The 21,362-nt window shown below is 54.9% G+C and overlaps 1 protein-coding gene and 1 long non-coding RNA gene across 10 annotated transcripts in view; one reads left to right on the top strand and one right to left on the bottom strand.

The window, feature by feature from the left end:
• Nucleotides 1-4,178: 4,178 nt before the first annotated feature.
• LOC116570279 lies at nt 4,179-8,269 on the bottom strand. The gene is made up of 3 exons (XR_004277363.1): nt 7,915-8,269; nt 5,306-5,524; nt 4,179-4,225 (listed from the first exon to the last, which is right to left on the bottom strand). It is a non-coding gene; the product is annotated as an uncharacterized LOC116570279 (long non-coding RNA).
• A 153-nt stretch (nt 8,270-8,422) lies between these two features.
• The window catches only part of IPPK (inositol-pentakisphosphate 2-kinase), a 46,833-nt gene continuing 33,893 nt past the window's right edge, over nt 8,423-21,362 (top strand). For 2 of the 9 annotated variants that reach the window (XR_004277362.1, XM_032307087.1), the window contains exons 1-5: nt 8,423-8,672; nt 14,616-14,663; nt 16,268-16,363; nt 18,687-18,753; nt 20,361-20,482. Coding sequence is in view for 8 of the 9 variants with exons in the window: in XM_032307087.1 (XP_032162978.1) it covers nt 8,592-8,672; nt 14,616-14,663; nt 16,268-16,363; nt 18,687-18,753; nt 20,361-20,482 (414 nt within the window). In the remaining variant the exon portion in view is untranslated. The other 7 variants (XM_032307090.1, XM_032307088.1, XM_032307084.1 and 4 more) reach the window with 6 other exon arrangements.

Raw genomic sequence — 21,362 nt, 5'->3', positions numbered from 1 at the left:
GACTCCTTTCTGCCAATGAGGTTCTTATAAGCTGTGTGCAAGCTGCACCTGGAACAAATGCATGACTGCCTGCTGTGAGTCAGGGCTGCGGATGGATAACTGCTACTGTGCTAAGAGCTGAAATTGCCAAGATTCCCAGCAATTCCCCATGTGACTCTCCAGTAGGCTTTGGAGTTCTGAAGCAGGTATGTCAGACAGATTCTTCTAATGTGGTTGTGCAGGGGTGATACAGACTCCTAGTGCTTCCTGTGTTCATCTTCATGGAATGCTCCTCCCTTTCCCCCACCTGGGAAGAACAGTTTTGCATGGTACAGAATTCTAGGTTGCTGGGGGCTTCTCCCAACACATTAAATGTTATGCATCACTCTCTTGTTTCTTGCATGGTTTCATTTGGTTTGCAAATGAAAAATGGTTTGCATTTTTTTTTTTAAAATCCCCACTCTGATTCTCCCAACATTCCTGCCAGATGTGAGTCTGACTCTGATACTTGCTCTGTCACTTCAGACTGTGTTTTGTCTTTGTGTTATCCCTCGTGGGTTTTATTGAAACCTGGGCATGATGGATTGGGTGAAAGGAACTCCAGTAAATAGCCCTTCAGTGATGTGGTGGTACGTGTGGGAGCAGGGCAAGTGTTCTACCCTGTAAGATTAGGTTTCGGTCTTTTTTTCCTTTTTTTTTTTTTTTTGGCTGTTCTTATGGTTCAGGTGTATTTATTTTATTTATTTTTTTACTGTGTTATGTTAGTCACCATATAGTACATCATTAGTTTTTGATGTTTGTTCCATAATTCATTGTTTGCATAGAACACCCTGTGTTTCATGCAATCTGGGCCCTCCTTAATACCCATCACCAGTTTCACCCATCCCCCACCCCCCTCCCTTCTAAAATTTTTGTGAGCCTGTTGCTCTAGGATCTGACCTTCACAAGTGCCTCTGGGGGTTTTCCCTGCTGCATGTGGGCCAGTATAGCCAGAGGACACTGGAACTGGGAGTTTCCCTCCGCACTCAGGAGGGAAAAGCGGATGGAAGTTGGGTATGCGCCTTCCCCCTGGTTGGTTGGACTCTGGTAAAAGCCCTGTAGGTCTGGTAAAATAGTTCCTTCCAAAGGCGGGTCTCTTTAGGAAAACAGGGTGCTCTGCATATCTCAAATGGTTATTTTCTCCCTCTCCCTGTCAGGAGCACAAGGGAATTCTTCTCTTCAGTGTCCACCGTGCGTCCCTGCTGGGCCTCTCAGAGGTACACTCACAAAAGCATGGGGCCCCCGATGACTGGGTCCCCAAGAGTTTTTGTCCTTCCGAGTTGTCCATACAGAGCGTCCAGCAGCCAGGCAGTTACAGTCGGTTTTCTTGTCTGGCCTTGGCTCCCACAGTGTCTGAGGGGTTCTGTACCCATAAGTTGTGGATCTCTGTGTCTGCTGGTCTAATTTTTACGACAGCAGCTTGCCCTGTGACCTCACTTCTCCAATAGAATTAGGGTAATATGCTTGGCATGAAGTCTGCTTGAAAGTCTCTCTCCCTCTCCCTCTGTTCTTCCCCCCTCTAAAGCATGCTCTTTCTTTCTCTAAAACAAACAAATAAAATACTTAATAAAAATAAAAATAAAATAAAAAAAAACAAAATAAAAAACAAATAAAATACTTGGCTTATTGGTTTTCAGTTTAGCTGTTTTGTTATTGTTGTTGTTGGAGGGACAAAGCAACAATTTCCCAGCATTCTACATGCAAGTTTGGAAGCCAGAATTCCTCTTTCTATTTTTGAAAAAGATTTTATTTATTTATTTATTTACTTATTTATTATCTCCGCCGAGCAGGGAGCTCTATGTGGGACTTGATTCCACGACCCTGGAAGCATGACCTGAGTGAGACAAAGGCAGACACTTAACCAACTGAGCCACCCAGGCGCCCCCTCCATATTTTTAATAGATAATGCGTGCGCACACACACACACACACACACACACACACAAACACACAATATCTGGGAAGAAGAAAAAGAATATGCAGAGTAGAGCCAAGATTTTATTTTCACCACCGCATTCTACTTATAATATGTAACTACTACCAGCTTCTTACGGATTATATTAGAGATAGTGTATACTCTATGGGACCATTTGGCTGATTATGTATGTGTTTATGCATAGATATATGTATGTTTAATAGACTCTGTTCCCAAAATGGGGCTCAAACTCACGATGCCAAGATCAAGAGTTGTGTGCTCTCCAACAAGCCAGCCGGGTGACCTTGCTGCATATTTTTTGTACCAATAGTGTCATAGCATACCCAGTATCTTTTTTTTTTTTTTTAAGATTTTATTTACTTATTTGTCAGAGAGAGAACGAGAGCGTGCGCGCACAAGCAGGGGGAGCAGCAGGCAGAGGGAGAAGCAGGCTGTCTGCTGAGTGGGGAGCCAGATGCGGGACTCAATCCTGGGACCCTGGGATCATGACCTGAGCTGAAGGCAGACGCTCAACTGACTGGGCCACCCAGTATCTTATAACTTACTATTTGTCACTCAACAATGTATCTTGGAGATTCTTCTTTCTAATTGCTGCATAGTATGTCTTTGATGGATAATTTAGATGTTTCCAATTCTATTTTTTGGTCAGTTACGTGCACTGCAGTTTTGTGAACTGTTGTGCAGAGATTTTATTTATTTTATTTTTTTTTTTTAATTTTTTTTTAAAGACTTTATTTATTTATTTGACAGAGAGAAATCACAAGTAGGCAGAGAGGCAGGCAGAGAGAGAGAGAGAGGGAAGCAGGCTCCCTGCCAAGCAGAGAGCCCGATGCGGGACTCGATCCCAGGACCCTGAGATCATGACCTGAGCCGAAGGCAGCGGCTTAACCCACTGAGCCACCCAGGCGCCCGAGATTTTAATTTCTTTTTATGGTGGTAAAATACCTGTAACCTAAAATTTACCATTTTAATAATTTTTAAATTCAGTGGCATTACGTACATTCACATTGTGCAACCATCACACCAGCCCCCTTCAGACCACTTGCATCTTTCCAAACTGAACCGTGTCCCCATTAAACACGAGCCGCCCGTCCTCCCTCGGCCCTGGCACCCACCATCTACTTTGTCTGTGAATTTGACTGCTGCTGGGTATCTCCAGGTTTTAATTTTTTTAAAGATTTTATTTGTTTACTTGAGAGAGAGAGAGAGAGATACCATGGGAGGGGAGAGGGTCAGAGGGAGAAGCAGATTCCTTGTGCCGGGAGCCTGAGGTGGGACTCGATCCTGGGACTCTGGGATCATGACCTGAGCTGAAGGCAGTTGCCTAACACCCTCAGCCACCCAGGTGCCTCTAGGTTTTAATTTTTTTATGTAGATAAAGTCACTGATCCTGTTCTTGTTGGCTGGTCCTTTACTGTGTTGTCTAGGTCAGAGATGGTAATAATGGCCTCATTCAGGAGGGTCATCCCTTTGCTTGGATTATCCTGGAGCACGAGAGCTGGAGAGGGAGGCGAGCAGAAGGCAGGTGGGGAGCAGCTGCGCTGGACACAGGCCCTGGGGACGTGAGCAGCGCAGGTGACAGCATGCTCAGCCTCACCCTCTCTTTGAATGGGAAGGGGCTGTGTGCCCTCAAAGGCCCCCCAACTCATTATGCAGTTAGGGCGTGTTGGAGTCGGTGGGATCGGCTCGGGAGAGCAGCACCTTGCCCCTGGTGGGTTCAGGGGACCCACGTAGCTAGGAGTTCGTTCCCAGTTGCCCAGTTTCTGTACCTGAGCACCCCAAGGCCACCCCAAGGCCACCTCATGCAGGACTCCCCCCCACCACTCCAATTACAAAGGTAACTCATGCCTTTCGTGCCAAATTCAAATGTTATAGAAAAATGCAGGACACCTCACCGTGGTCTGATCCCCAAAGAAAACCGCAGTGCACAATAAGGCACATATTTTTTTTATGTTCTTTCCTATTCGAACACATTTATTCCTGTATTTAACAGCATACACGGGCATCTTTCACTTGCATACACAGTGATCGTTCTACCTCGGTTAAAAAAATAAGTACTGAGAATGTATTCGTTAAAATTTTTATTGTAAATAATAAAAAAATAAAATCTTAAAAAGAAAAAAAGCAACAGGCACCTGGGTGGCTCAGTCAGTTAAGCGTGTCTTTGGCTCAGGTCCGGATTCCGGGGTCCTGGGATGGAGCCCCACGTCGGGCTCCCAGCTCCACGGGGAGTCTGCTTCTCTTTCTTTTCCTCTGCTTGTGCAAGCTCTCTCTGTCAAATAAATAATGAGAAAACAAAACCTTAAATTTTTATTGTAGAAGTGTTTCATGAATACATTCAATCAACAATATATGAAGAAAGTGACATTATTTCTCTTGTTTCTCCCTCTCTCCTCCTTCCAGACGGGATTACTTGGATCCCCTCTAGTTTGCATTTACACCCACACCCACACCCACACATTTGCTTCACAACCGCAGACTTTGAACAGTGCTCACGTCAGTACAAGTGTGACTCGTTTTCTGACCGACTGTGTGCTTTTTGAGTATGCCGTAATTCAGTGCCCGAGAGTCGCCCAGGAAACTTGTTAGAACACGGTTGCAGAGCGTCGCTCCCAGTGTCGTGCTGGGGCCGGTCAGTGCAGCCTGAGGCTGTCTCAAGGTGCCCATGTTGGGAACCAAGCCCTGTCCAACACCGCTGCTTGTACAAATACCCTGTGTGTATTGGGGGTTTTGTAGGGTAATTTGTGGGCATGGAAATGATGGGTCAAAGAGGACTAGCAGCAACTACTTCTACTGATGCGGCTCTATTTGGACCTCCAACAGTGCAGATCCTTCTCCCCCAGCAGTGTGTCCTGTCTGTCCCTCCCCGCCATCCACGCAAACGTTGTAAAGATTACTTTTATTTTGCCAGTTTGATATGACATATATTTTAAAATACATACTTAATGATGTATTTATGAAAGAAGCTGAAAAATGAATTCTTTTTTTGTAAGTAAACTCCTTATTTTGGGTTTATGCAAACATGTGACATAGTGCCATATGCCTTTCCCCCAGCTTCCCACCGTGTTAACATATGTGGTTTGTTTCCCAGGACGAAGAAATTAACATCGGTCCATGGTTACCAACTAAACTCCAGATTTTTGGGGGAGTTTACCACTTTCTCCACCAACATCCTTTTCAGATCCCACATTGCATTTAGGGGGCTTGTCTCCTTAAGCGACTCTGGTCTGTCCATCTCTCCCGTGTCCCAGACAGTCTGAGGAATCCTGGTCGAATGTCCCTCACTTTTTCTCATGATTGATGGGGGTTATAGGTTTTGGAGGGAAATGCCAGGGGTGAAGTGCCTTCATACCAGGTGATCACAGTAGGTGACACACATCGCTGCGCACGTCCTTCAGATGTAAGCTGTGCAGTGAGGAGCCCAGACACACATCGGAAGAGCAACGGGAAGTACTCATTGCTGGCCCTTACTTCCCAGTATCCGGCCACCTTGTTTCTGGATGGCTGCTCAGTGTGGCTGGAAGGTGAGTGTCCCACCTCACCTTTCTTCCTTCCGCTCTTCTCCGTTCGTCTTTTTTAAACACAAAAGGAGAAGGCCGTGATTAGTCGTGGTGGCAGTGTGGCTGGCACCCAGATGGCAGCTCCAAAAGCACCCAGGGACCCGGGCCGTGTGCAGGAGGCCCTGCTAACCTTCGCCTTTTGGTCTTGGCTTCACTTCCTCACTACCTGAGGTGACTGGTCCACCCCAGTGTACCTTGTTATCACATCGGACTCTTCAGGTTGTGAGTGAAAGGAACTCAGCTCAAATTATTTTAGCAAAAGATGGAATCTGCTGCATCAGAAACCTGAGAGCAGCTGAGTAAGACTTGATCCTTGGGCTCAGCAGGTGTTCCCGTCCTCACCACTTGCCAGCTGTTTGCTGCCGTCAGAGATGTCTGGACCCCTGCTGGCAGCACACCCTGATCTCCCGGCTTCTTAGTCACCCAGCTGAGGGTGACTCTCCCCATGATCACTTCAAGCAAGCCGGAGGAGCGAGCTTCACTGGATGAACCTGGATCATGTCTGCAGCCTGGCTTGATGTAATTCCTTGAGAATATAGTTCTCAGTTGCACCCAGGCTGAGATCACAAGCCAGCCTGGAGACTAGGCATGATGTTAATTTAAGTCAGACCACATGGGCTGAATAGAGGAAGAGGTACTTCTCCTAATGCTCGTGTCTTTTCTAGCCTTTCCTTTTTCCCTTCTGGCCTCCAGATGGTTCCATTCTCCTCCATGTTGTTAACATGATGCTTTCAAAGCACCTGGCTCTGCCTGCAGTCAGCGGTGTACCAAGCTGGGGATGGGGTGGGGGTGGGGTAGGGTGGGCACCATCCACCAGGTACATCTGTGGAGAATTTATTTTTTTATTCTTTTAAAGATTTACTTATATATTTGACAGAGAGAGAGAGAGAGAGAGATCACAAGTAGGCAGAGAGGAAGGGAAGCAGGCTCCCTGCTGAGCAGAGAGCCCGATGTGGGACTCAATCCCGGACCCTGAGATCATGACCTGAGCCGAAGTCAGCGCCTTAACCCACTGAGCCACCCAGGTGCCCCCATCTGTGGAGAATTTAAAAGCAACCACGAAACCAAGATGTAATCTTTTTATCATCACCATTTGCTAGTACTTCTGAACAGTGTGATAAAATGCTCCTTGAATAAAGAAACCCAGACAGAGAACATTTTTAGCACTGGAGGGTTCCTTAGGGAAATGTCTTTTTTTTTTTTTTTAAAGATTTTATTTATTTATTTGAGAGAGAGACAGTGAGAGAGAACATGAGCGAGGAGAAGGTCAGAGAGAGAAGCAGACTCCCCATGGAGCTGGGAGCCCGATGCGGGACTCGATCCTGGGACTCCGGGATCATGACCTGAGCCGAAGGCAGTCGTCCAACCAACTGAGCCACCCAGGCGTCCCAAGGGAAATGTCTTAATATGATACTAATTCTCTGTTCAGAGATGCTGAGAAACTCAATCTCAGACATGTTTAGGGTTCTCAGGCCTTGTGAGAGTGTGCGGAGGCTTTCTCCTGTGAGTGTGTGTCTCCCTCCCCCACTTCGGGACTATTTACCTCCTATGAGTGGGCTGTTCCTCGCCTGCTTTTCAACCATCCCTGGGGAGCGCTACCCACCCCAGGCCCCAGCTGCCTTCTATCTGGGCCAGTCCTCAACACTATGGGCTTGTTTTGCCGACTGACTGGCATTTCATTACTGTTCCCGAGGCCTTGCCAGGTGCCCAGTGGTGCTCTAAGCAGTTTTCAAAGTTCGGTCTGTAGCTCTTTCTATGTTGAACCATAGATCTGAAGCTGGGTTTTCCTGGTATACTTCAAAGCTATATATTCCAACAGATTGAACGCAGAAGGTGATGTGAGACTCCTACTACCTTCTATGAATCCAAACTTTAGGGAGATTTGCAAAAATGTATAACAGTTACCATTCTTCTCTATATTTTTGGGAAATATTTTTCCCAAACGTGTAATATTTATATATTTGTACAGACCTATCCATTTAGAGAGAGTGAGAGTTCGTGCGCCTGCGCGCAGGAGCCGGGGGTGAGGGAGAGAAGCAGGCTCCCTGCTGAGTGCAGAGCCCAGGGCGGAGCTCAATCCCATACGGACACCGTGAACTGAGCCGAAATCAAGAGCTAAGATGTTCAACCGACTGAGCCACCCTGGCACCCCAAAAGCATAATGTTGATTTTTAAATGTTAAAGTACTCTTAAATTTCACACTTACAATACCGTAAACAACGCTAGCAAAAGCTTTCTGAGGTCCTGGGACGGAGAGTTTGGGGGCCGCTCATCTAACTGAACTTGGCTGCAGCTCTAGAGGACGGCATCGCGGGTGCCGGGAGGAGGGGCTGGCCACTGACCCCCAGCCTCCCGCTAAAGGCTCCAGGAAACCCACTAGTCCGGGGCCACGCTTCCACACCTGTGAAGTGCGGAGGACAATGCTTCCACCTCGGACTGCTGGGGAGGTTCTGCGCCACGGAGCAAGCACGAGGTGATACTAAGAACCCCGTGCGAGATGAGGCACATCCTACTTCATACAGAAAAGGAAGCGGGGGCTCAGAGACGCCAATGCCTTGCGGGGCTTCCACGACTGAGGGGGCCGAGGCTCGCAGACCACCGTAACCCCCGGCCTGCCTGGCCACCCCTTCCCCGACTTGGGCGGCCGCCCGGCTACCCCCTTTCCTTCTCCCCGCCCGCCGGATCTCTATCTCCGCCAGGCCAGCACTGGGCGCCGACCAGCCGCCGGCTGCTCCCGCTTGCCTCACTTCCGGCGCCAGGACCGGAAACCTCGTTTCCGGTTCTCAAATCCGCGCTCCGGAAGTGAGTCACCGTGCCAGCACCCAAGATGGCCTCCTGACCATCCGCCGCAGTGATCAATGGAGGAGAAGCGGGCACAAACCCGGAAGTTGCCCGACTCAGCCATGGCAGCTACCGGGGGCGTGGCTTCCGGCGGCCGGATCCTGGCAGTCGGGGCGGCAGGGTCGAGCTGAGGCCGTGGCTGACAGGCGCTCCTCCCCCGACGGCTGCGGCTGGTGCCCAGGCGGACGGGCGGCCCTCACCTCGCGGCCGCGAGAGGCGCCAGGGCCGCACCGGGGGATGGACGAGGGAAAGATGGACGAGAATGAATGGAGGTATCACGGTGAGGGCAACAAGAGCCTGGTGGTGGCCCACGCGCAGGTGAGCGGCGGAAGGTCGGCGCAGTGCTGGGCCCTCACCCTGCCCCCGGGGAGTTCCGCGATCCCCCAGGAACACTCCCTCCAGGGTCTGTTCCACGACCCCCTGGTGCCCCCTGCCCTGTCCCGGCTGGTTCCGAGTACCCCCAGCAATACTCCCCCGCCCCAAGGGTCTGTTCCACGACCCGCTGGCACCCCTCTCCCGGCGGATCGGTTCTCCCGCACCCCCTCCCCCGCCCCGGGTAGTTCCGCATCCCGCGTATCCGCGTTCCCTCGGGTAAGTTCCTCGTCCCCCCAGTGTCACCTCTCCCCCCCCAGGTCGGTGCCACCCCTCGCCCAGTGTAACCCACGTCAGGGCTGCGTCCCCCCAGCACCCCCACCGCCACCGCGCCGCACGCGGTGCCATGTCCGATTGACCAGCCGCGATGGGGCGGAGGCTGAGCCGAGAGGCCGCCCTGGGGATACCCGGGGTCCGCATGGGGGTCCGGGGAGCTGGAGGAAGCAGCGAAGTGCGGGAGGTGCTGGTATCTCCCTGCGCCAAGGGAGTGTATCGTCCAAGACCGACGGAATTGCTGTGCTCCTGCAGCTGTTGCTAATAATGATTTGTCCAGGTGTTCTTGTTCAGAGTCTTTAAGAATTTAAAGGGTTTCTTTTTCTTAATTCAGTGAGGGGCTGGAGTTTCAGAAAGTGCAATAAGGACTCGCAGGGGAGCGAATCCAGGAAGAGAAGCATGTGGATTCCTGTAAAGCCCCAAACCTCTGATGTTTTGCTGATACAACTAGGCTGGAATGTGGTGGGCAGAGGAGGAGCCCTGGGTGTCACCAAGGGGTTAAGAGCTGGGGAGTTGGAGTCATACAGCTGGGTGCCATCCCAGTTCTACCACTGCGTGGCCCAGGCGCACTTTCTGGATTCATAAAGTGGAACTAGGAACAAAATGCCCATTGTGGACTTGCTAGAAGGTTAGGTGAGCAGGTGCTGGGCAAGTGAACACTCTCATTCCCTTTGACTTCAGTGCCGCAGCTCCTACCGGGTGGCCCCCTGCTCTGTGGTTTCTGCGCAGGCTGTGTGGGGTCAGTGGCAGGGGAAGCTGCAGTCACCCAGGTGGCCCCTGTGATGTGCCTTTGCACTTTGTTTCCCATTAGCGCAGTCAGGCAGCTGAAGAACTGCGCGCAGGCTTCAGTCAGGATCTCCAGATGAATAATGGGCAGCGTTAACCTAGAGCCCTTCTTTGCACCGTCTGCTGGGCGCTGTGGTGTTTGAGGGTGCGGCGGGGCACGGGATATTCCAGCACGGGTCCCTTGGGGTGTTGGGTTACTGTTGTGACCCCTGAACCCTTTCATAGAAGAAATGCTCGTGCTCAGTTCCGCAGTAGGCTGGGTAGCGGATCTTCATGTCACGTAAGGCTAAGGCTTCCTTTCGAGTGGGGGCTAATTGCCGAGTTGCAAGGGTGTCAGATGGAGGAGCAAGGCACAGACTCGAAGTAAGAGAACATGAGGCTGGAAGCTGGGAGGCCTCTGGGGTGGCCATGATCTCCGTCCCTCCCCCCCACTCCTCCCCCACAGCCCAGCCCCTCCCCCACAGCTCAGCCCTTTCTCTTAGGGCTTGTGTTTCCTTTCCCTTTTCCACTCAGTCATCAGGCTACCCAGGACCTGTGCTCTTCATGCTTATTTTAAGTCGAAATCTGTTCAGCTGTGCTCATTCCAGCCTGGTTGGTGTTAGCTCCTTGTCGCAAGTGGTCTTGTGAGGAAACGTCCCTACCCAGTGAAGTTTCTGACTTGCCTCTTGAACGTGGAGAGGCCTTCATGCTTTGCGTGGGCCTTTAGGTGTGGAAAGGAGGGTAGAGCCCCGGAGGCAGCGTGTCCGGGCCCTGCTGTGCTGGAGGAGAGGGTGCGTGTGCCTGGGGGAGAGAACAAGTGCTCCTGCCCCCCAGACCCACCTCATTCACTCCAAGGGGGAGGGCGGCTTCGCCAGTGTTCTTGCGGGTCAGGACACTGTCCCTTTTCAGCTCAACTTTCAGAACTGAGCGTCCTTAAAAAGTGCCACAGCCATCTTTCCTCCTCTCCAGCATCAGGACGTGGGGTGCCTTCAGGCAGCCGGTCCCGAGGCCCAGGGTCTGCACCGAAGGAACACGGCCTAGCAGGTTGGGAGGCTTTGAGAACTTGTGGACTGTGGAGCCTGTGTGGGCAATGTAAGACCCAAGGGTTGGTCAGTTCCTGACAGGCTGCCGTCTGCTGTCCGGTGGCTCCTCCATGCCACGGCGGAGGCCCTGCCTTTGCTGCCCTGGGCCTGGCACAGACCCTCTGTGCTGCTCCGAGGCTGTGGCCTGCCTGGCACAGTATGCAGGGGGACTCCAGGAACCCGCCCCATGGAGGGGTCCTGGGCAAAGGCATCCCCCCCGTGGGAGTGCACTGTCCTCCACTGCTGCGGCCCAAGGACCCTGTGGCTCTTCTTGTGGCCTGTCCCACTTGGGCTCACGCTGAGCTGTGGTCAAGCCCGCAGTAGCCCTCCTGTGTGCTGCCACGTGGGCTTTCTCTCTGCTTCTCCATCTGCACTCGCCCTCCTCACCTTCTCGTCAGGTGGCTTTGGCCCTGCCCTGTCCTGGGAAGGTCACGAGTCTGGCTTGTCACTCCATCTCTGAAGTGTCCCCAGTGGTGGGAGCAAGTGCCCCTCCCCCGGGGCTTGTCACACCAGCTCCAGGGATGCGTTCCTCCCTGTCGACAGGTGAACGCGAAATACCTGCCAACAAGAATCTTCTGCAAAAGCTCAGGAGAAGCAGCTCGTTTCTGCCTTTCAGGTTTACAGCCTTTCTAAGCTTCTGAGGGTGTGTGGGACCCTTTACCTCTGCGACTGTTCTGACGCCCTGGGTGTTTGTCTGGGTCCTGAAGATGCGAAGTTCAAGCAGTCAGGGTCTGTCGGACTCCTCTTGCCATCCTGGTTTCGGGATTCCTGGTTTGTGGATCATGTATGACGGAGATGCTGCAGACAGAGGAGGGTGGTTCTGTTCTGGGCTTTTTTTTTGTTGTTTTTTTTTGTTTTTGAATATGGCATATTCCCAAGTGGGCCACTCCCTTCTTTAATTTTCTGCTGAATCTAGCTCAGAGAGTCTTAACTTTTTGTTGTTTCTAGTGTTTTTGTTTTTTTTTAAACAAATAGTTCATTCTCTGTTTGGAATTTTTCGTGGTGCTCGTCTAGGTGGACACAGCTGATGTGACTTATTCTCGGGAGGCCTCACAAGAGAGTTCTGCACGTGACCCTGCCTGTAATCGTTCCCGGGATCACCTGTAGTCACATGCTAGGATTTGTGATTTCCAGCCCTAACCTTGGGGAGCTGAGCTCTGCCTTCCCGCTGTTTGAGCTCTGCCTGTCTGGGCCTGGTCTCCCGAGGTGGCTCGGTGGCATCCCTGCCCACTGTGCGCTTCCTCCTCAGTCCCGACGGCACTTGCCCTGTCGACCAGGAAGGTCCACAAGGCTTGTGTGTGTCCTGGGGAAGGACCAGACGGCACCATGGGCTCCCCTGCCTCGCTGTGTGTGTGTGTGTATGTCTGGGTGGGTCTGCGGGCCCGGAAGGCTCCCTGCAGACCTGTTCCTGCTTCTCTAGGACACCTGCGCTGTGCACTCCATGCGGTTGGGGTCTGTCTTACAGCTCCTTCTCTTCTGGCTGTCGGATTTTCCATCCTTTCAGGGACCACCCAAGTGCCCCTTCTGCCCCACCCCCCAGGTGTCTGGCCCCCAGATGTTGGCCGGGGTTACTCCTCCACTGCTGCCCCCACCCCCGCAACCCCCGGCCCCTGCTTGAATCCATGACCGCATTGGTCCTGTGGCCACTGTGGGTGCAGACCAGGCAGCCGGAGCTTGGGAAGGAGAGTGTCCTGCCCAGGAGAGTGGCCTGTAGGTCCCAGGCTGTCCCAGTGCGCCCCTCCTATCTGGCCTCCCTGCGGTGTCCTGCCTGCCCTCTGTGACATGGCTCGCCACCAGCTTCTCTATGGGACTGTCAACCCAGCGCCTGTCCCGGCCCTCGTCCCCTCTCCACACTGCCGGCGTGGGTTCCGTCACTGGCATTCTGATGGACTAGGCTGTGGCTTGGCCTCACGAGCAGCCAGCCCGGGCACCGGGACAGCACCCTGAGGGGTGAGCCTTTCTCTTGTGTTTCTCTCCCTTTCTCATGGAAGTTGCCTGGTCCCCAGTGCCCTGTGGTCTTCCTGGTGTGTCCTGGGCCTGAGATGGTGCACCTGCTGGTGCCCGTGGGCGCGGGGTGGCCTCCCCCTCCACCCCCTGTGTGTGCTGGAGGCCCTGGTGCCTTGATTCCACCTGCGGGTTCCCTCCTTCGGGCTTCTTGTGGGCAGCTGGCCCTCTTAGTGTGGTGTTCTCTGTGGCCTTTCATTCTCCTGTGATGCTAATTACTGCTTGCTGTCTCCATCCAGAAAATACAGAATATTGGAGGGAAGGTAGTGAAAAGCACCCAGTATTTTCCCACTGAGAAAATAATTTTTGTCACTGCTTTGGTGTACTTGCTTCCATTTTATGCTATTTTTTTAAAAAAGATTTTATTTATTTATTTGATAGAGAGCACAAGTAGGCAGAGAGGCAGGCAGAGAGAGAGGAGGAAGCAGGCTCTCCACTGAGCAGAGAGCCCGATGGGGGGCTCGATCCCAGGACCCTGGGATCATGACCTGAGCTGAAGGCAGAGGCTTAACCAACTGAGCCACCCAGGTGCCCCTCATTTTATGCCTTTATTGGGTGCTCAGGAATCCCGTTTTTGTTTTCCGATTTTTCACTCAACCTCAAAGCATCAGCGTGTAGAAAATCCTTTGCCTCCGTGTTCAAGGCTGCAGAGCCCTTGGGCGGCCAGAGTCCCCACTCCGCACGGTCAGACACTCACGTGGCTGCGCAGTTAGGGCCGTGGCTTCTCAGGGCTTCACAGGTGTGGCTGCCAGGCTGTTGGCACGCGATGCCCCCCTCCCCAGCCTGGGACTTCTGTTCCTTTCGTAAGTGACAAGTTGTGACCTTCACTGTGGGCTTTGAGGTAGTTTAATGTGTGTGTGTGTGTGTCATACTTCCACTCACTGACTTTTTCTGCCTGTGAAAATCCCCGCTTCTCTGTGTCCTCAAGGGCGTGAGCGCCTGCGGCGCTCTCCTGCGTCAGGCTGCAGGGCCTCCCCGAGCCTGTCCCCTTCTCTCCACTTCCCTGGCGTTCTGTGCTGGACAGATGTTAAGAAGTTGTCCCAGTTGTTGCTCCCTAGAGATGCTGTCACCGGTGTTGGATCCTTTCAGACTTTTCCATATAAACTGAGTATACACATACTTTAAAACTTTTTATTTTATGAACTTTTAAAAATGAAGTGTAGCAAACCTACAGAAGCGTGCCTGGATCGTAAGTGTATATGTAGCTCGATTATCACTGAGTGCAGGGACCGGTGATCCTGTGATGCGCAGTGCTGTGACCAACCCCTTCTAGAACATTCCTCCGGGACAGTCCCACCCACCTGTGGGATGGTCCCCGGGTCTTGCTCTTACCGGCTTTTGAACTTGACACGAATGGAGCTGTACCCATATGCACGTGTCCAGGTGTGTTTAAAGCCCCGTTTGTGCACTTCCTCACTCACCAGTGCGTGACGACTGCAGCTCAGTGTCTGTGAACGTCCATCTGTGTCCTGCGCTCCGAGGTGTGGCAGCATCCTGCTGTGTCCAGCCACCACACTGTTGGCCCCGGGGGTTGTTTCCATTTTACTGGGAATTACGAACCACACTCCGTCTGCGGTAGCTGCGGGCTCCTGGGTACCGTAGTTATTTCTGTGAGTTTGATTCCTGGGGACGAGCTGGCTGGGCCAGAGGCGTCTGGTTTTCCTGGTTGCCCTGGGACCCAGGCCTGCTCCCGCTCCCCACAGCCACTCCATGGTCCCCAGGCTTGGGGCGGGCACTGACTGGACTTTGCTTTACTTCCCAATAGCGTTGTGTGGTGTTGCGTTTCCTGAAGTTCCCTCCAAGCAGGAAGAAGGTAAGATTGGTGGGTTTGCCACCCTGTCATTAATTATATAAGAAAACTTTGTTTTTTTTTTCCATTACAGAAGTATTAGTGCTAATTATAGAAATTTAAATGTGACACAGCAGTGGGCACAGAAAGTGGGGTGTCCATAACCCTGTAGGGCCAGCGTTTTGATCTTCCTGGTCACTTTAGGTCCCTTGGGAGGGTCTGCGGTTCTGAGCGAGGAGCAGGCAGGGAGCCCCGCTTGTGGCCAGGACATCCAGGGCCAGGGCTCAGCTTTGCCACCCCGCTGGCTCGGTTTCCCCATCTGTGGGATCATAGCTGTGACAGTGAGTCGGTGCTACTGGCGGGTGGTGGCACAAGTCCCAGCGGGCGGTGCTGGTGGGGCCCGGGGTTTCTGTTCACTGAGGCACCGGGCAGAGAGCACCGTGGACGTGCTCAGCGAGCTGCCTCCCGCTGGAGTCTGCCTCCCTCCGGGTGGGAAGTGGCTGTGGTGTGTGTTTGGGGGTGATTAAAAAGAGAGGCAGGGGCTCTGGGTGCTGCCCCACAGTAGCTGGGGAGTGAGGGGTGGGTGGCAGTTGGGTCCCCAACGGGGTGCGGGAGAGATGAGTCCGCTGGGTTGGGGGGCCTCGCCTGGGGGGCAGGCGGGGTGAATGGCTTTGGAAATGAAGGGCCTCGCAGAAGGAGACTAGGGGACCGAGGGAGAAAGCCTAGGGACGGTGTGGGATGGAGGAAGGTGGCCCCAGGCTGGAGAGGACGTTTCCTGCCTTAGCGGCCTCTGGAGGCCTGTGGGTGTTGTGTTCCTGTGGGATCCGGTGGATCCGAGTGGAGGCTAGAACCTTCTCCAGGCAGCTCACACTGCCCCTTCCCCCGAGCAGTCTGCAGCGCCTGGAAAGGCCACGCTCTCTGGATGCCTCTGTCAGCGTTTCTGCTCAGATTTACTGAGGTGGCGTCTTCTGAGGCAATAGTTTGTCTGTATTTTACGAGTGGTACCATGTGCCACCGGCCGCGTGAGCGGTGGGGGGTCGCGTGGGGTCGTTCTGTCGACGGAAGAGCTTTCTGTTGGGAGCTCTGTGGCCAGGCCGTGGGCGCCCCGGGAGCGCCGCGGGTTTGCTGCGGGGCCTTGTTCCCACGCAGGCTGCGGTCTGTGCGCGCTTCAGGGCGTGGGTGGCAGCTCCATGCGCGACGTTCCGCGAGCCCACGGCCTGCTGTCCCCGCGGGTCCTGCCGTCCACCCTCAGCCTGCCGCCCTGGGCCAGAGGGAGGCACTCAGGGCTGATTTCCTTTCTCCCCAGATCTCATAGCCTGTGGGTTAAGAGCCTCCGACTGGGAAGCAAATATTCTACATTTGGTTGCTGGGGCTGCAAGTCAGAATGCCTGGTGATTTGGGGCCGGGAGAGATTTTCAGAGGGGCATTGGTTAGGGGCCGTGTCCTGATGGGAGGAGGGCGGGGGCCGCGGGACGGACATTCCCTCTGGCGGGCCTGGCGGTCTCCGTGGTGAGGCTCCCCTGCCCCCGAGGCCCGGGCATTGGTGCGTATGCGGCGGCGACATGCGGCCCCACACGGTGCCAGCTGCCCCCTGGTCACTGAGGCCTCCCTATGCTTCTCTTTTACAGACCTCAGAAGAAGTATTTCAGCACCTACAGAACATAGTGGACTTCAGCAAAAATGTCATGAAGGAGTTTTTGGGGGAGAACTCTGTCCACTGTGGGGTGAGTGACTGTGATTTACGGAGTCTGAATTCACAGGCATCTTCCGTGTCAGTCATGCCAGGTCTCGGTGATCATTTGGACCTTAGTGCTTCCTGACGACGCTTGTGTTCAAGTGCTGCTCTCCGGGGCCACACGGTGGCGCCGGGCGTGTAGTCTGACACCCGTCTTCCAGCCGAGAAACGTGAGGCTCAGAGACCACCTGAGCCCCGCAGCTGCTAGGACCCCTGGCCCCCGCCACCCTGCTGTCCTGAGGGGGGGCTCCTGCTTGGTGAGGTCTGGGGGTGGATCTGGATGGCGTCCCTGAGCCCTCTGCCACTGGGGGTCCATTGGGGCTGCGGACCCTCTTCCAGGGTGGGTCTGCCGTGGGGCTGGCAGGGCGGTGCCGGCTGCTGGCCGGGGACCTCAGCTGCTCCTGATGTGGGCTCACGAGGGGCTGCGAGTGTCCGTACGACCTGGCCCTGGCTGCCCCAGCTCATGGTCTGAGAGATGACCTGTCCTGGAGTTGTGTCTGTCCTTTCCGCAGCATCCTGCTGGTCTTGTGGGGCAGCCTGGGTGGTGTGGGGCTGCACAGGGGTGGGAGTGCCCAGGGCTGTCCTGGTGAGGTCCCCAGCTGTCCCGCTGGGAGCCCCACGTCTCCGACCAGCCTGAATGGTGCCTGAGCGAATGCAGCTATGCTGACTGCCAGCTTTCTCCTTGAGAGGGCATTTCTCTGCTTCACAGTATGTGGTGGATGCTCTAGACCTTTCTCCCAGGAGGGATCCAAAGGGCGGTGGGGAGCTCAGGTTCCCAGCCGGCGGGGGCCTGGCAGGAACAGCATCAGGATGTAGCCCCAGGGCCCATGGTGTGCTCTGACCCCAGGTGGGGTTCTGTTTGTCCGCAGTGGATGGGGCTCTGGCGAATGAGGAGAGCTCACAAGGTCACATCCTGGGAATATCCACCTCTTTGACACGTGTCCCCTGCAGGAAGACACTGCCCAAGTGAAACCCAACCTGCTTTTTCTTTCTTGTACGTGGGCTCTGGCACGGTTGAAGTGCAGGAGATCACATCTCTGGTCTGCATGAGGCCACGTTCCGGCAGAACCAGCCTGAGTGAACAGTGACTGCCGACGCCAGTCGGGGGCGGGGTGGGGTGGGGTGGAGTCCCGGCGAGAGACTTTCCCTATGCCCTGTCCCAGCACAAGACACAGACAGGCCCGTGCAGGAGTGTGAGGCTGGCCCGGGCCATAGGCACACCCACCGAGCCGGGTTTGGGACTGGCCTGGGCCTGTCCCTGGGGGTGCTGGAGGTTCAGAAACAAGGAAGAGGCTGTTTCCCTGGGGCCTTCAGGTCTTGCATCTTCAGTACCATGAGCGGTTGAGGCACTGATGGAATGTTAACGGTGTTGCCTTGCTTTTGTGGACCCAGTTCTCCCAAGGTGAACGCCACTGGGGCAGCCTCGACTTCACGTTTGACCTTGATGTGATGGTGAGGGGATGCTTTTCTCCTGGGGGAGCTTCTGGAAGACTGGACGTGCTAATCCCTTGCCAGACCCCTCCCCCCCACCCAAGCTGGCCCCTCTTTGTCCTTCTCTGCAGTTGCCCTGTCCCTTCGGGGGCAGCTGCCCCTCAGCAGAGACGCTGGTGTGGCTACACTGTCCGCGTTACACTGCCGGGGAGGACCTCTGTGGTCCTAACTAGTTCTTCCCGACCCGATACTCTGTGCAGGTGCTGGCTGCCTGCCCTGCTGGGAACCGCTGTCCATCCGTCTGTCAGGCAGGATGGCGTGGGTCACGCTGGTTCCGGAGTCGGAATCAAGGGTTGGTAAATGTAGCCGAGTGTTAAGGATGCCTAAAATAGAGCTCATCATAAAATTGGGAATTTTAGGTGGTTTAAAGAAATGGAGTTCTGCTTTTCCCCTGACCTGGGCCTGGCGGTCACTGCGCTGAGGGCAGCTGAGTCCCGGGTGGCTCTGCATGGCCCCGTCTGCTGCTCCGCGTGCTTCCGTCGTGGCGGGATTTCTTCCCGAGCCGGCCCTGTGGGTGTCAGATTGGGTGGGAGCCGGGGAGACCGACCCGGAGGCGCCCCTTTCCCAGCAGAGGCCTGCGCTCTGAGAGGGCCTGTTGCTCCACACACAGACACCTTTGCGTCTGTCTGATCTGGTCGCATCCTCAGGACAGCAGAGCAGCTTCTATTTGTAAATCCACATGCTGGGTAATTTAACGTGGTGAAATACGCAGACTGTGAAGCCTGCTGTTTCCCCTGAGTGTCGGTGCGGCGCTAAGCCGCCTCCCGCGGCGCTAAGCCGGCTCCCGCGGCGCGCTGAGTGTTCCGTCCTTGTTCTGACAGGAAGTGGTTCAGCTGCCTTTGGAGTTCGTGAAGCAGCTTTGTCTAAAGATACAGTCTGAAAGACCAGGTAAGAGCTCCAGCTTGCAGATTCTGTGGGTGATTTAAATATTCCATTTGGTAAATGTTTGATGCGTTACTCCGGTTAGGCTGATGGAGTTTTCAGCAGTTCTGCTGCCAGAAACCTTACTCTCAGCCAGAAGTGCTCGGAACGCATAAATACGATTCTGGGCGTCAGATGGCCACGTCCGAGCACAGAGCATCTGAGCCGTGAAACGCTTCTGGGACCGAAGGGGAGCATGGCCTTAGGGCGGGCAAGGTGGCTGCAGGAGTCCCGAGGGGTGGGGTGGGGGCGGCCCAGGCGCCCTGAGTACCGTCTCCCAGGGGTGGGACCCACCTGCCTGCTCGTCCTCCTGCAGGCAGTGGACAGACAGGAATGGCAGTGGGTGACAGCTTCTCCCCATCACCTCCGTGCTTTTCTGCACAGGCTTGGGGCAGCGTTGACACCGAGCACGTGAGAGCTTTTCGTTTTGGTCAGAGATCGGATGTGACGTCCGTGGCGTGGAGGGTGGCCATGTCGCCTCTCGAAGCCTGGCCAGGCAGCTGGGGGAGGCAGGTGGCCGGTATCCAGTCCTTCTGTGATTAGGAAATAGAAAGCAAGCAGGACAGCTGTGCCCCGGAGCCTTGGTTTGGGGCGTTGTGCAAAGCCAGGCTCTGGTGCCGGAAGGAGGCCACCGACGTGTCCCAGCCAGGACTGGGTCGCGGCTATTCCTTTCTGGACCAGGGGAGACTGATGCTTCCTCTAGCAACTCTGCCTCATCATTTTGTTTTACGGTTACCAGTTAAATGTATCCAATGTGACAGTCATAAGAGCTGTCCCTCGTTGTAATAATGCCTTGTAACTGGCCTCATTACGTGACTGGAGGAAGGCTGAATCCCCCTGTGGCCCGGAGACTGCATCCTGGGCGCTGTTGTGAGCCCAGTGACTGGCGGGTCGTTCCGAGAAGCCGCGGTGTTGGGGGGCTCTGGAGGAACCGGTTGTGGGGGGGCGGTGAGGCTGCTCCTTCCTCTCAGCTCCTGCACTAAGGGAGTCGCAGAGGCGGGGGTGGTCCCCAAGACCACCCCCCCTTCTGGCAACGCTTACACAGTTGGGGGCACCCACAGTGACCTCGGGTCTGATGATTTGCTAGAAGGACCTGAACTCCCCGTTATCCTCATGACTAAGGCTTCTCACACTGAGGGACGCGGATGACACCCAGACCAGGGGAGAGGCTCTGCGGCGTGTCTTCGAGACCCTGCACGCGCTCCCGGGTGGCTTCTCCACTGGGCTTGTGCACGCACTGCTTGCTTCTCCAAGCAGCAAGGTGTGAGCGCGCGGAGGCGGGGGTGCCAGCCGGGGTCGGGGCTGGGGCGCACGCACACAGCGGGCCGGCCCTCTGAAGGGGGAGCCGGTTCTGCCGGGCCCGGACCCCTGCTGTGAATCACAGTGTCACACTCGCCTGACTGGGAGCCCCCAGATAAACACGGAGGCTCCTTAGGTGGGGCCCCCAGGAGCCCGAGGCCATGGCCTCTCTTGGGCAGGGCTGAAGCTTCCCCCACAGGAGTCTGCCATGTCGCCGTTGGTCATGTCGTCTGTCCTCTGCTCGCCTCAGGTCTCTTCTTGGCTCTGTCTTTCAGAATCTCGCTGTGACAAGGACCTGGACACTCTCAGTGGCTATGCCCTGTGCCTTCCAAACTTAGCCAGACTTCAGACCTACTGTTTTGCAGAGCACCGGCCAATTCTGTGTGTGGAGATCAAGGTGAGCCTGTGTCAAGGGGAAGGTGGTGCGGGGCAAGGAACAAGGGGCCGGACCGTAAGGCCGCGAGTCTTCTGCCTGGAGTGAACTTTACAGCACGAGTTATTGGGATTCCCCACATTGGGCCTCACGGCCCCTTCCCAGCCCCCAGCTCCCACAGACTGGGCTTGCTTCCAGCTCCTTCTGTCACCTGCACCTTGGTGCTCTGCTTCCTCCCACTGGCCAGACCGTCAGATTTAGGCCCGTTCCTGGTGCTCTGATGTGGAGCTGGCCGGTGGCCACCGGCACAAGCAAGTGTGTCGGGTTGTGCCTCCCCCGTTTTCCCGGGAGGGTGCTGCTCCCCGGGCCTCCTCACCTCCGTCCAAGCTGTGCCCCTTGGCTGCTGGGTGACCCTACACCGCACTCCAGGAGCTCCGTTCCGCTGGGGCTTGTCTGATTGGTGGCTCTCCGCTCCTTTGCTTCTTACTCAGGAGAGTCCTCCCCAGAGGCCCAGAAGCTGGTGTCACTCTTGGTCTTCAGCTCTGCTGCCCACTGTGCCCATGTCCCCCTCGGGAAGCCTCCCAGAGGCCCCAGGCCATTGTTTGTCCCCTCCTCCAAACTTCTGTGGCAGTGATTCCTGGGTCATTCCTGTGGCCCTGAGCACTCACACCCTGGGGGCTCCATGTGGACTGATGTCCTGCTTGCCCGACCAGAGGGTGAGTGTCCCTTGTCTCAGATGACAGGCAGCATCGTCTTCAGAGCCCCAACACCGTGGTCTTAAAAGGCAGCAGATGGGGGCGCCTGGGTGGCTGAGTCGGTTAAGTGTCCAACTCTTGATTTCAGCTCAGGTCATGATTTTGGGGTCATGGGGTTGAGCCCTTTGTCGGGCACTGTGCTGGCTGTG

The sequence above is a fragment of the Mustela erminea genome, chromosome 12, assembly GCF_009829155.1.
Source record: "Mustela erminea isolate mMusErm1 chromosome 12, mMusErm1.Pri, whole genome shotgun sequence".
Lineage (NCBI taxonomy): Eukaryota > Metazoa > Chordata > Mammalia > Carnivora > Mustelidae > Mustela > Mustela erminea.
Note: the sequence above shows the minus strand (reverse complement) of the source record. Positions and strands in the feature narration are given on the sequence as shown.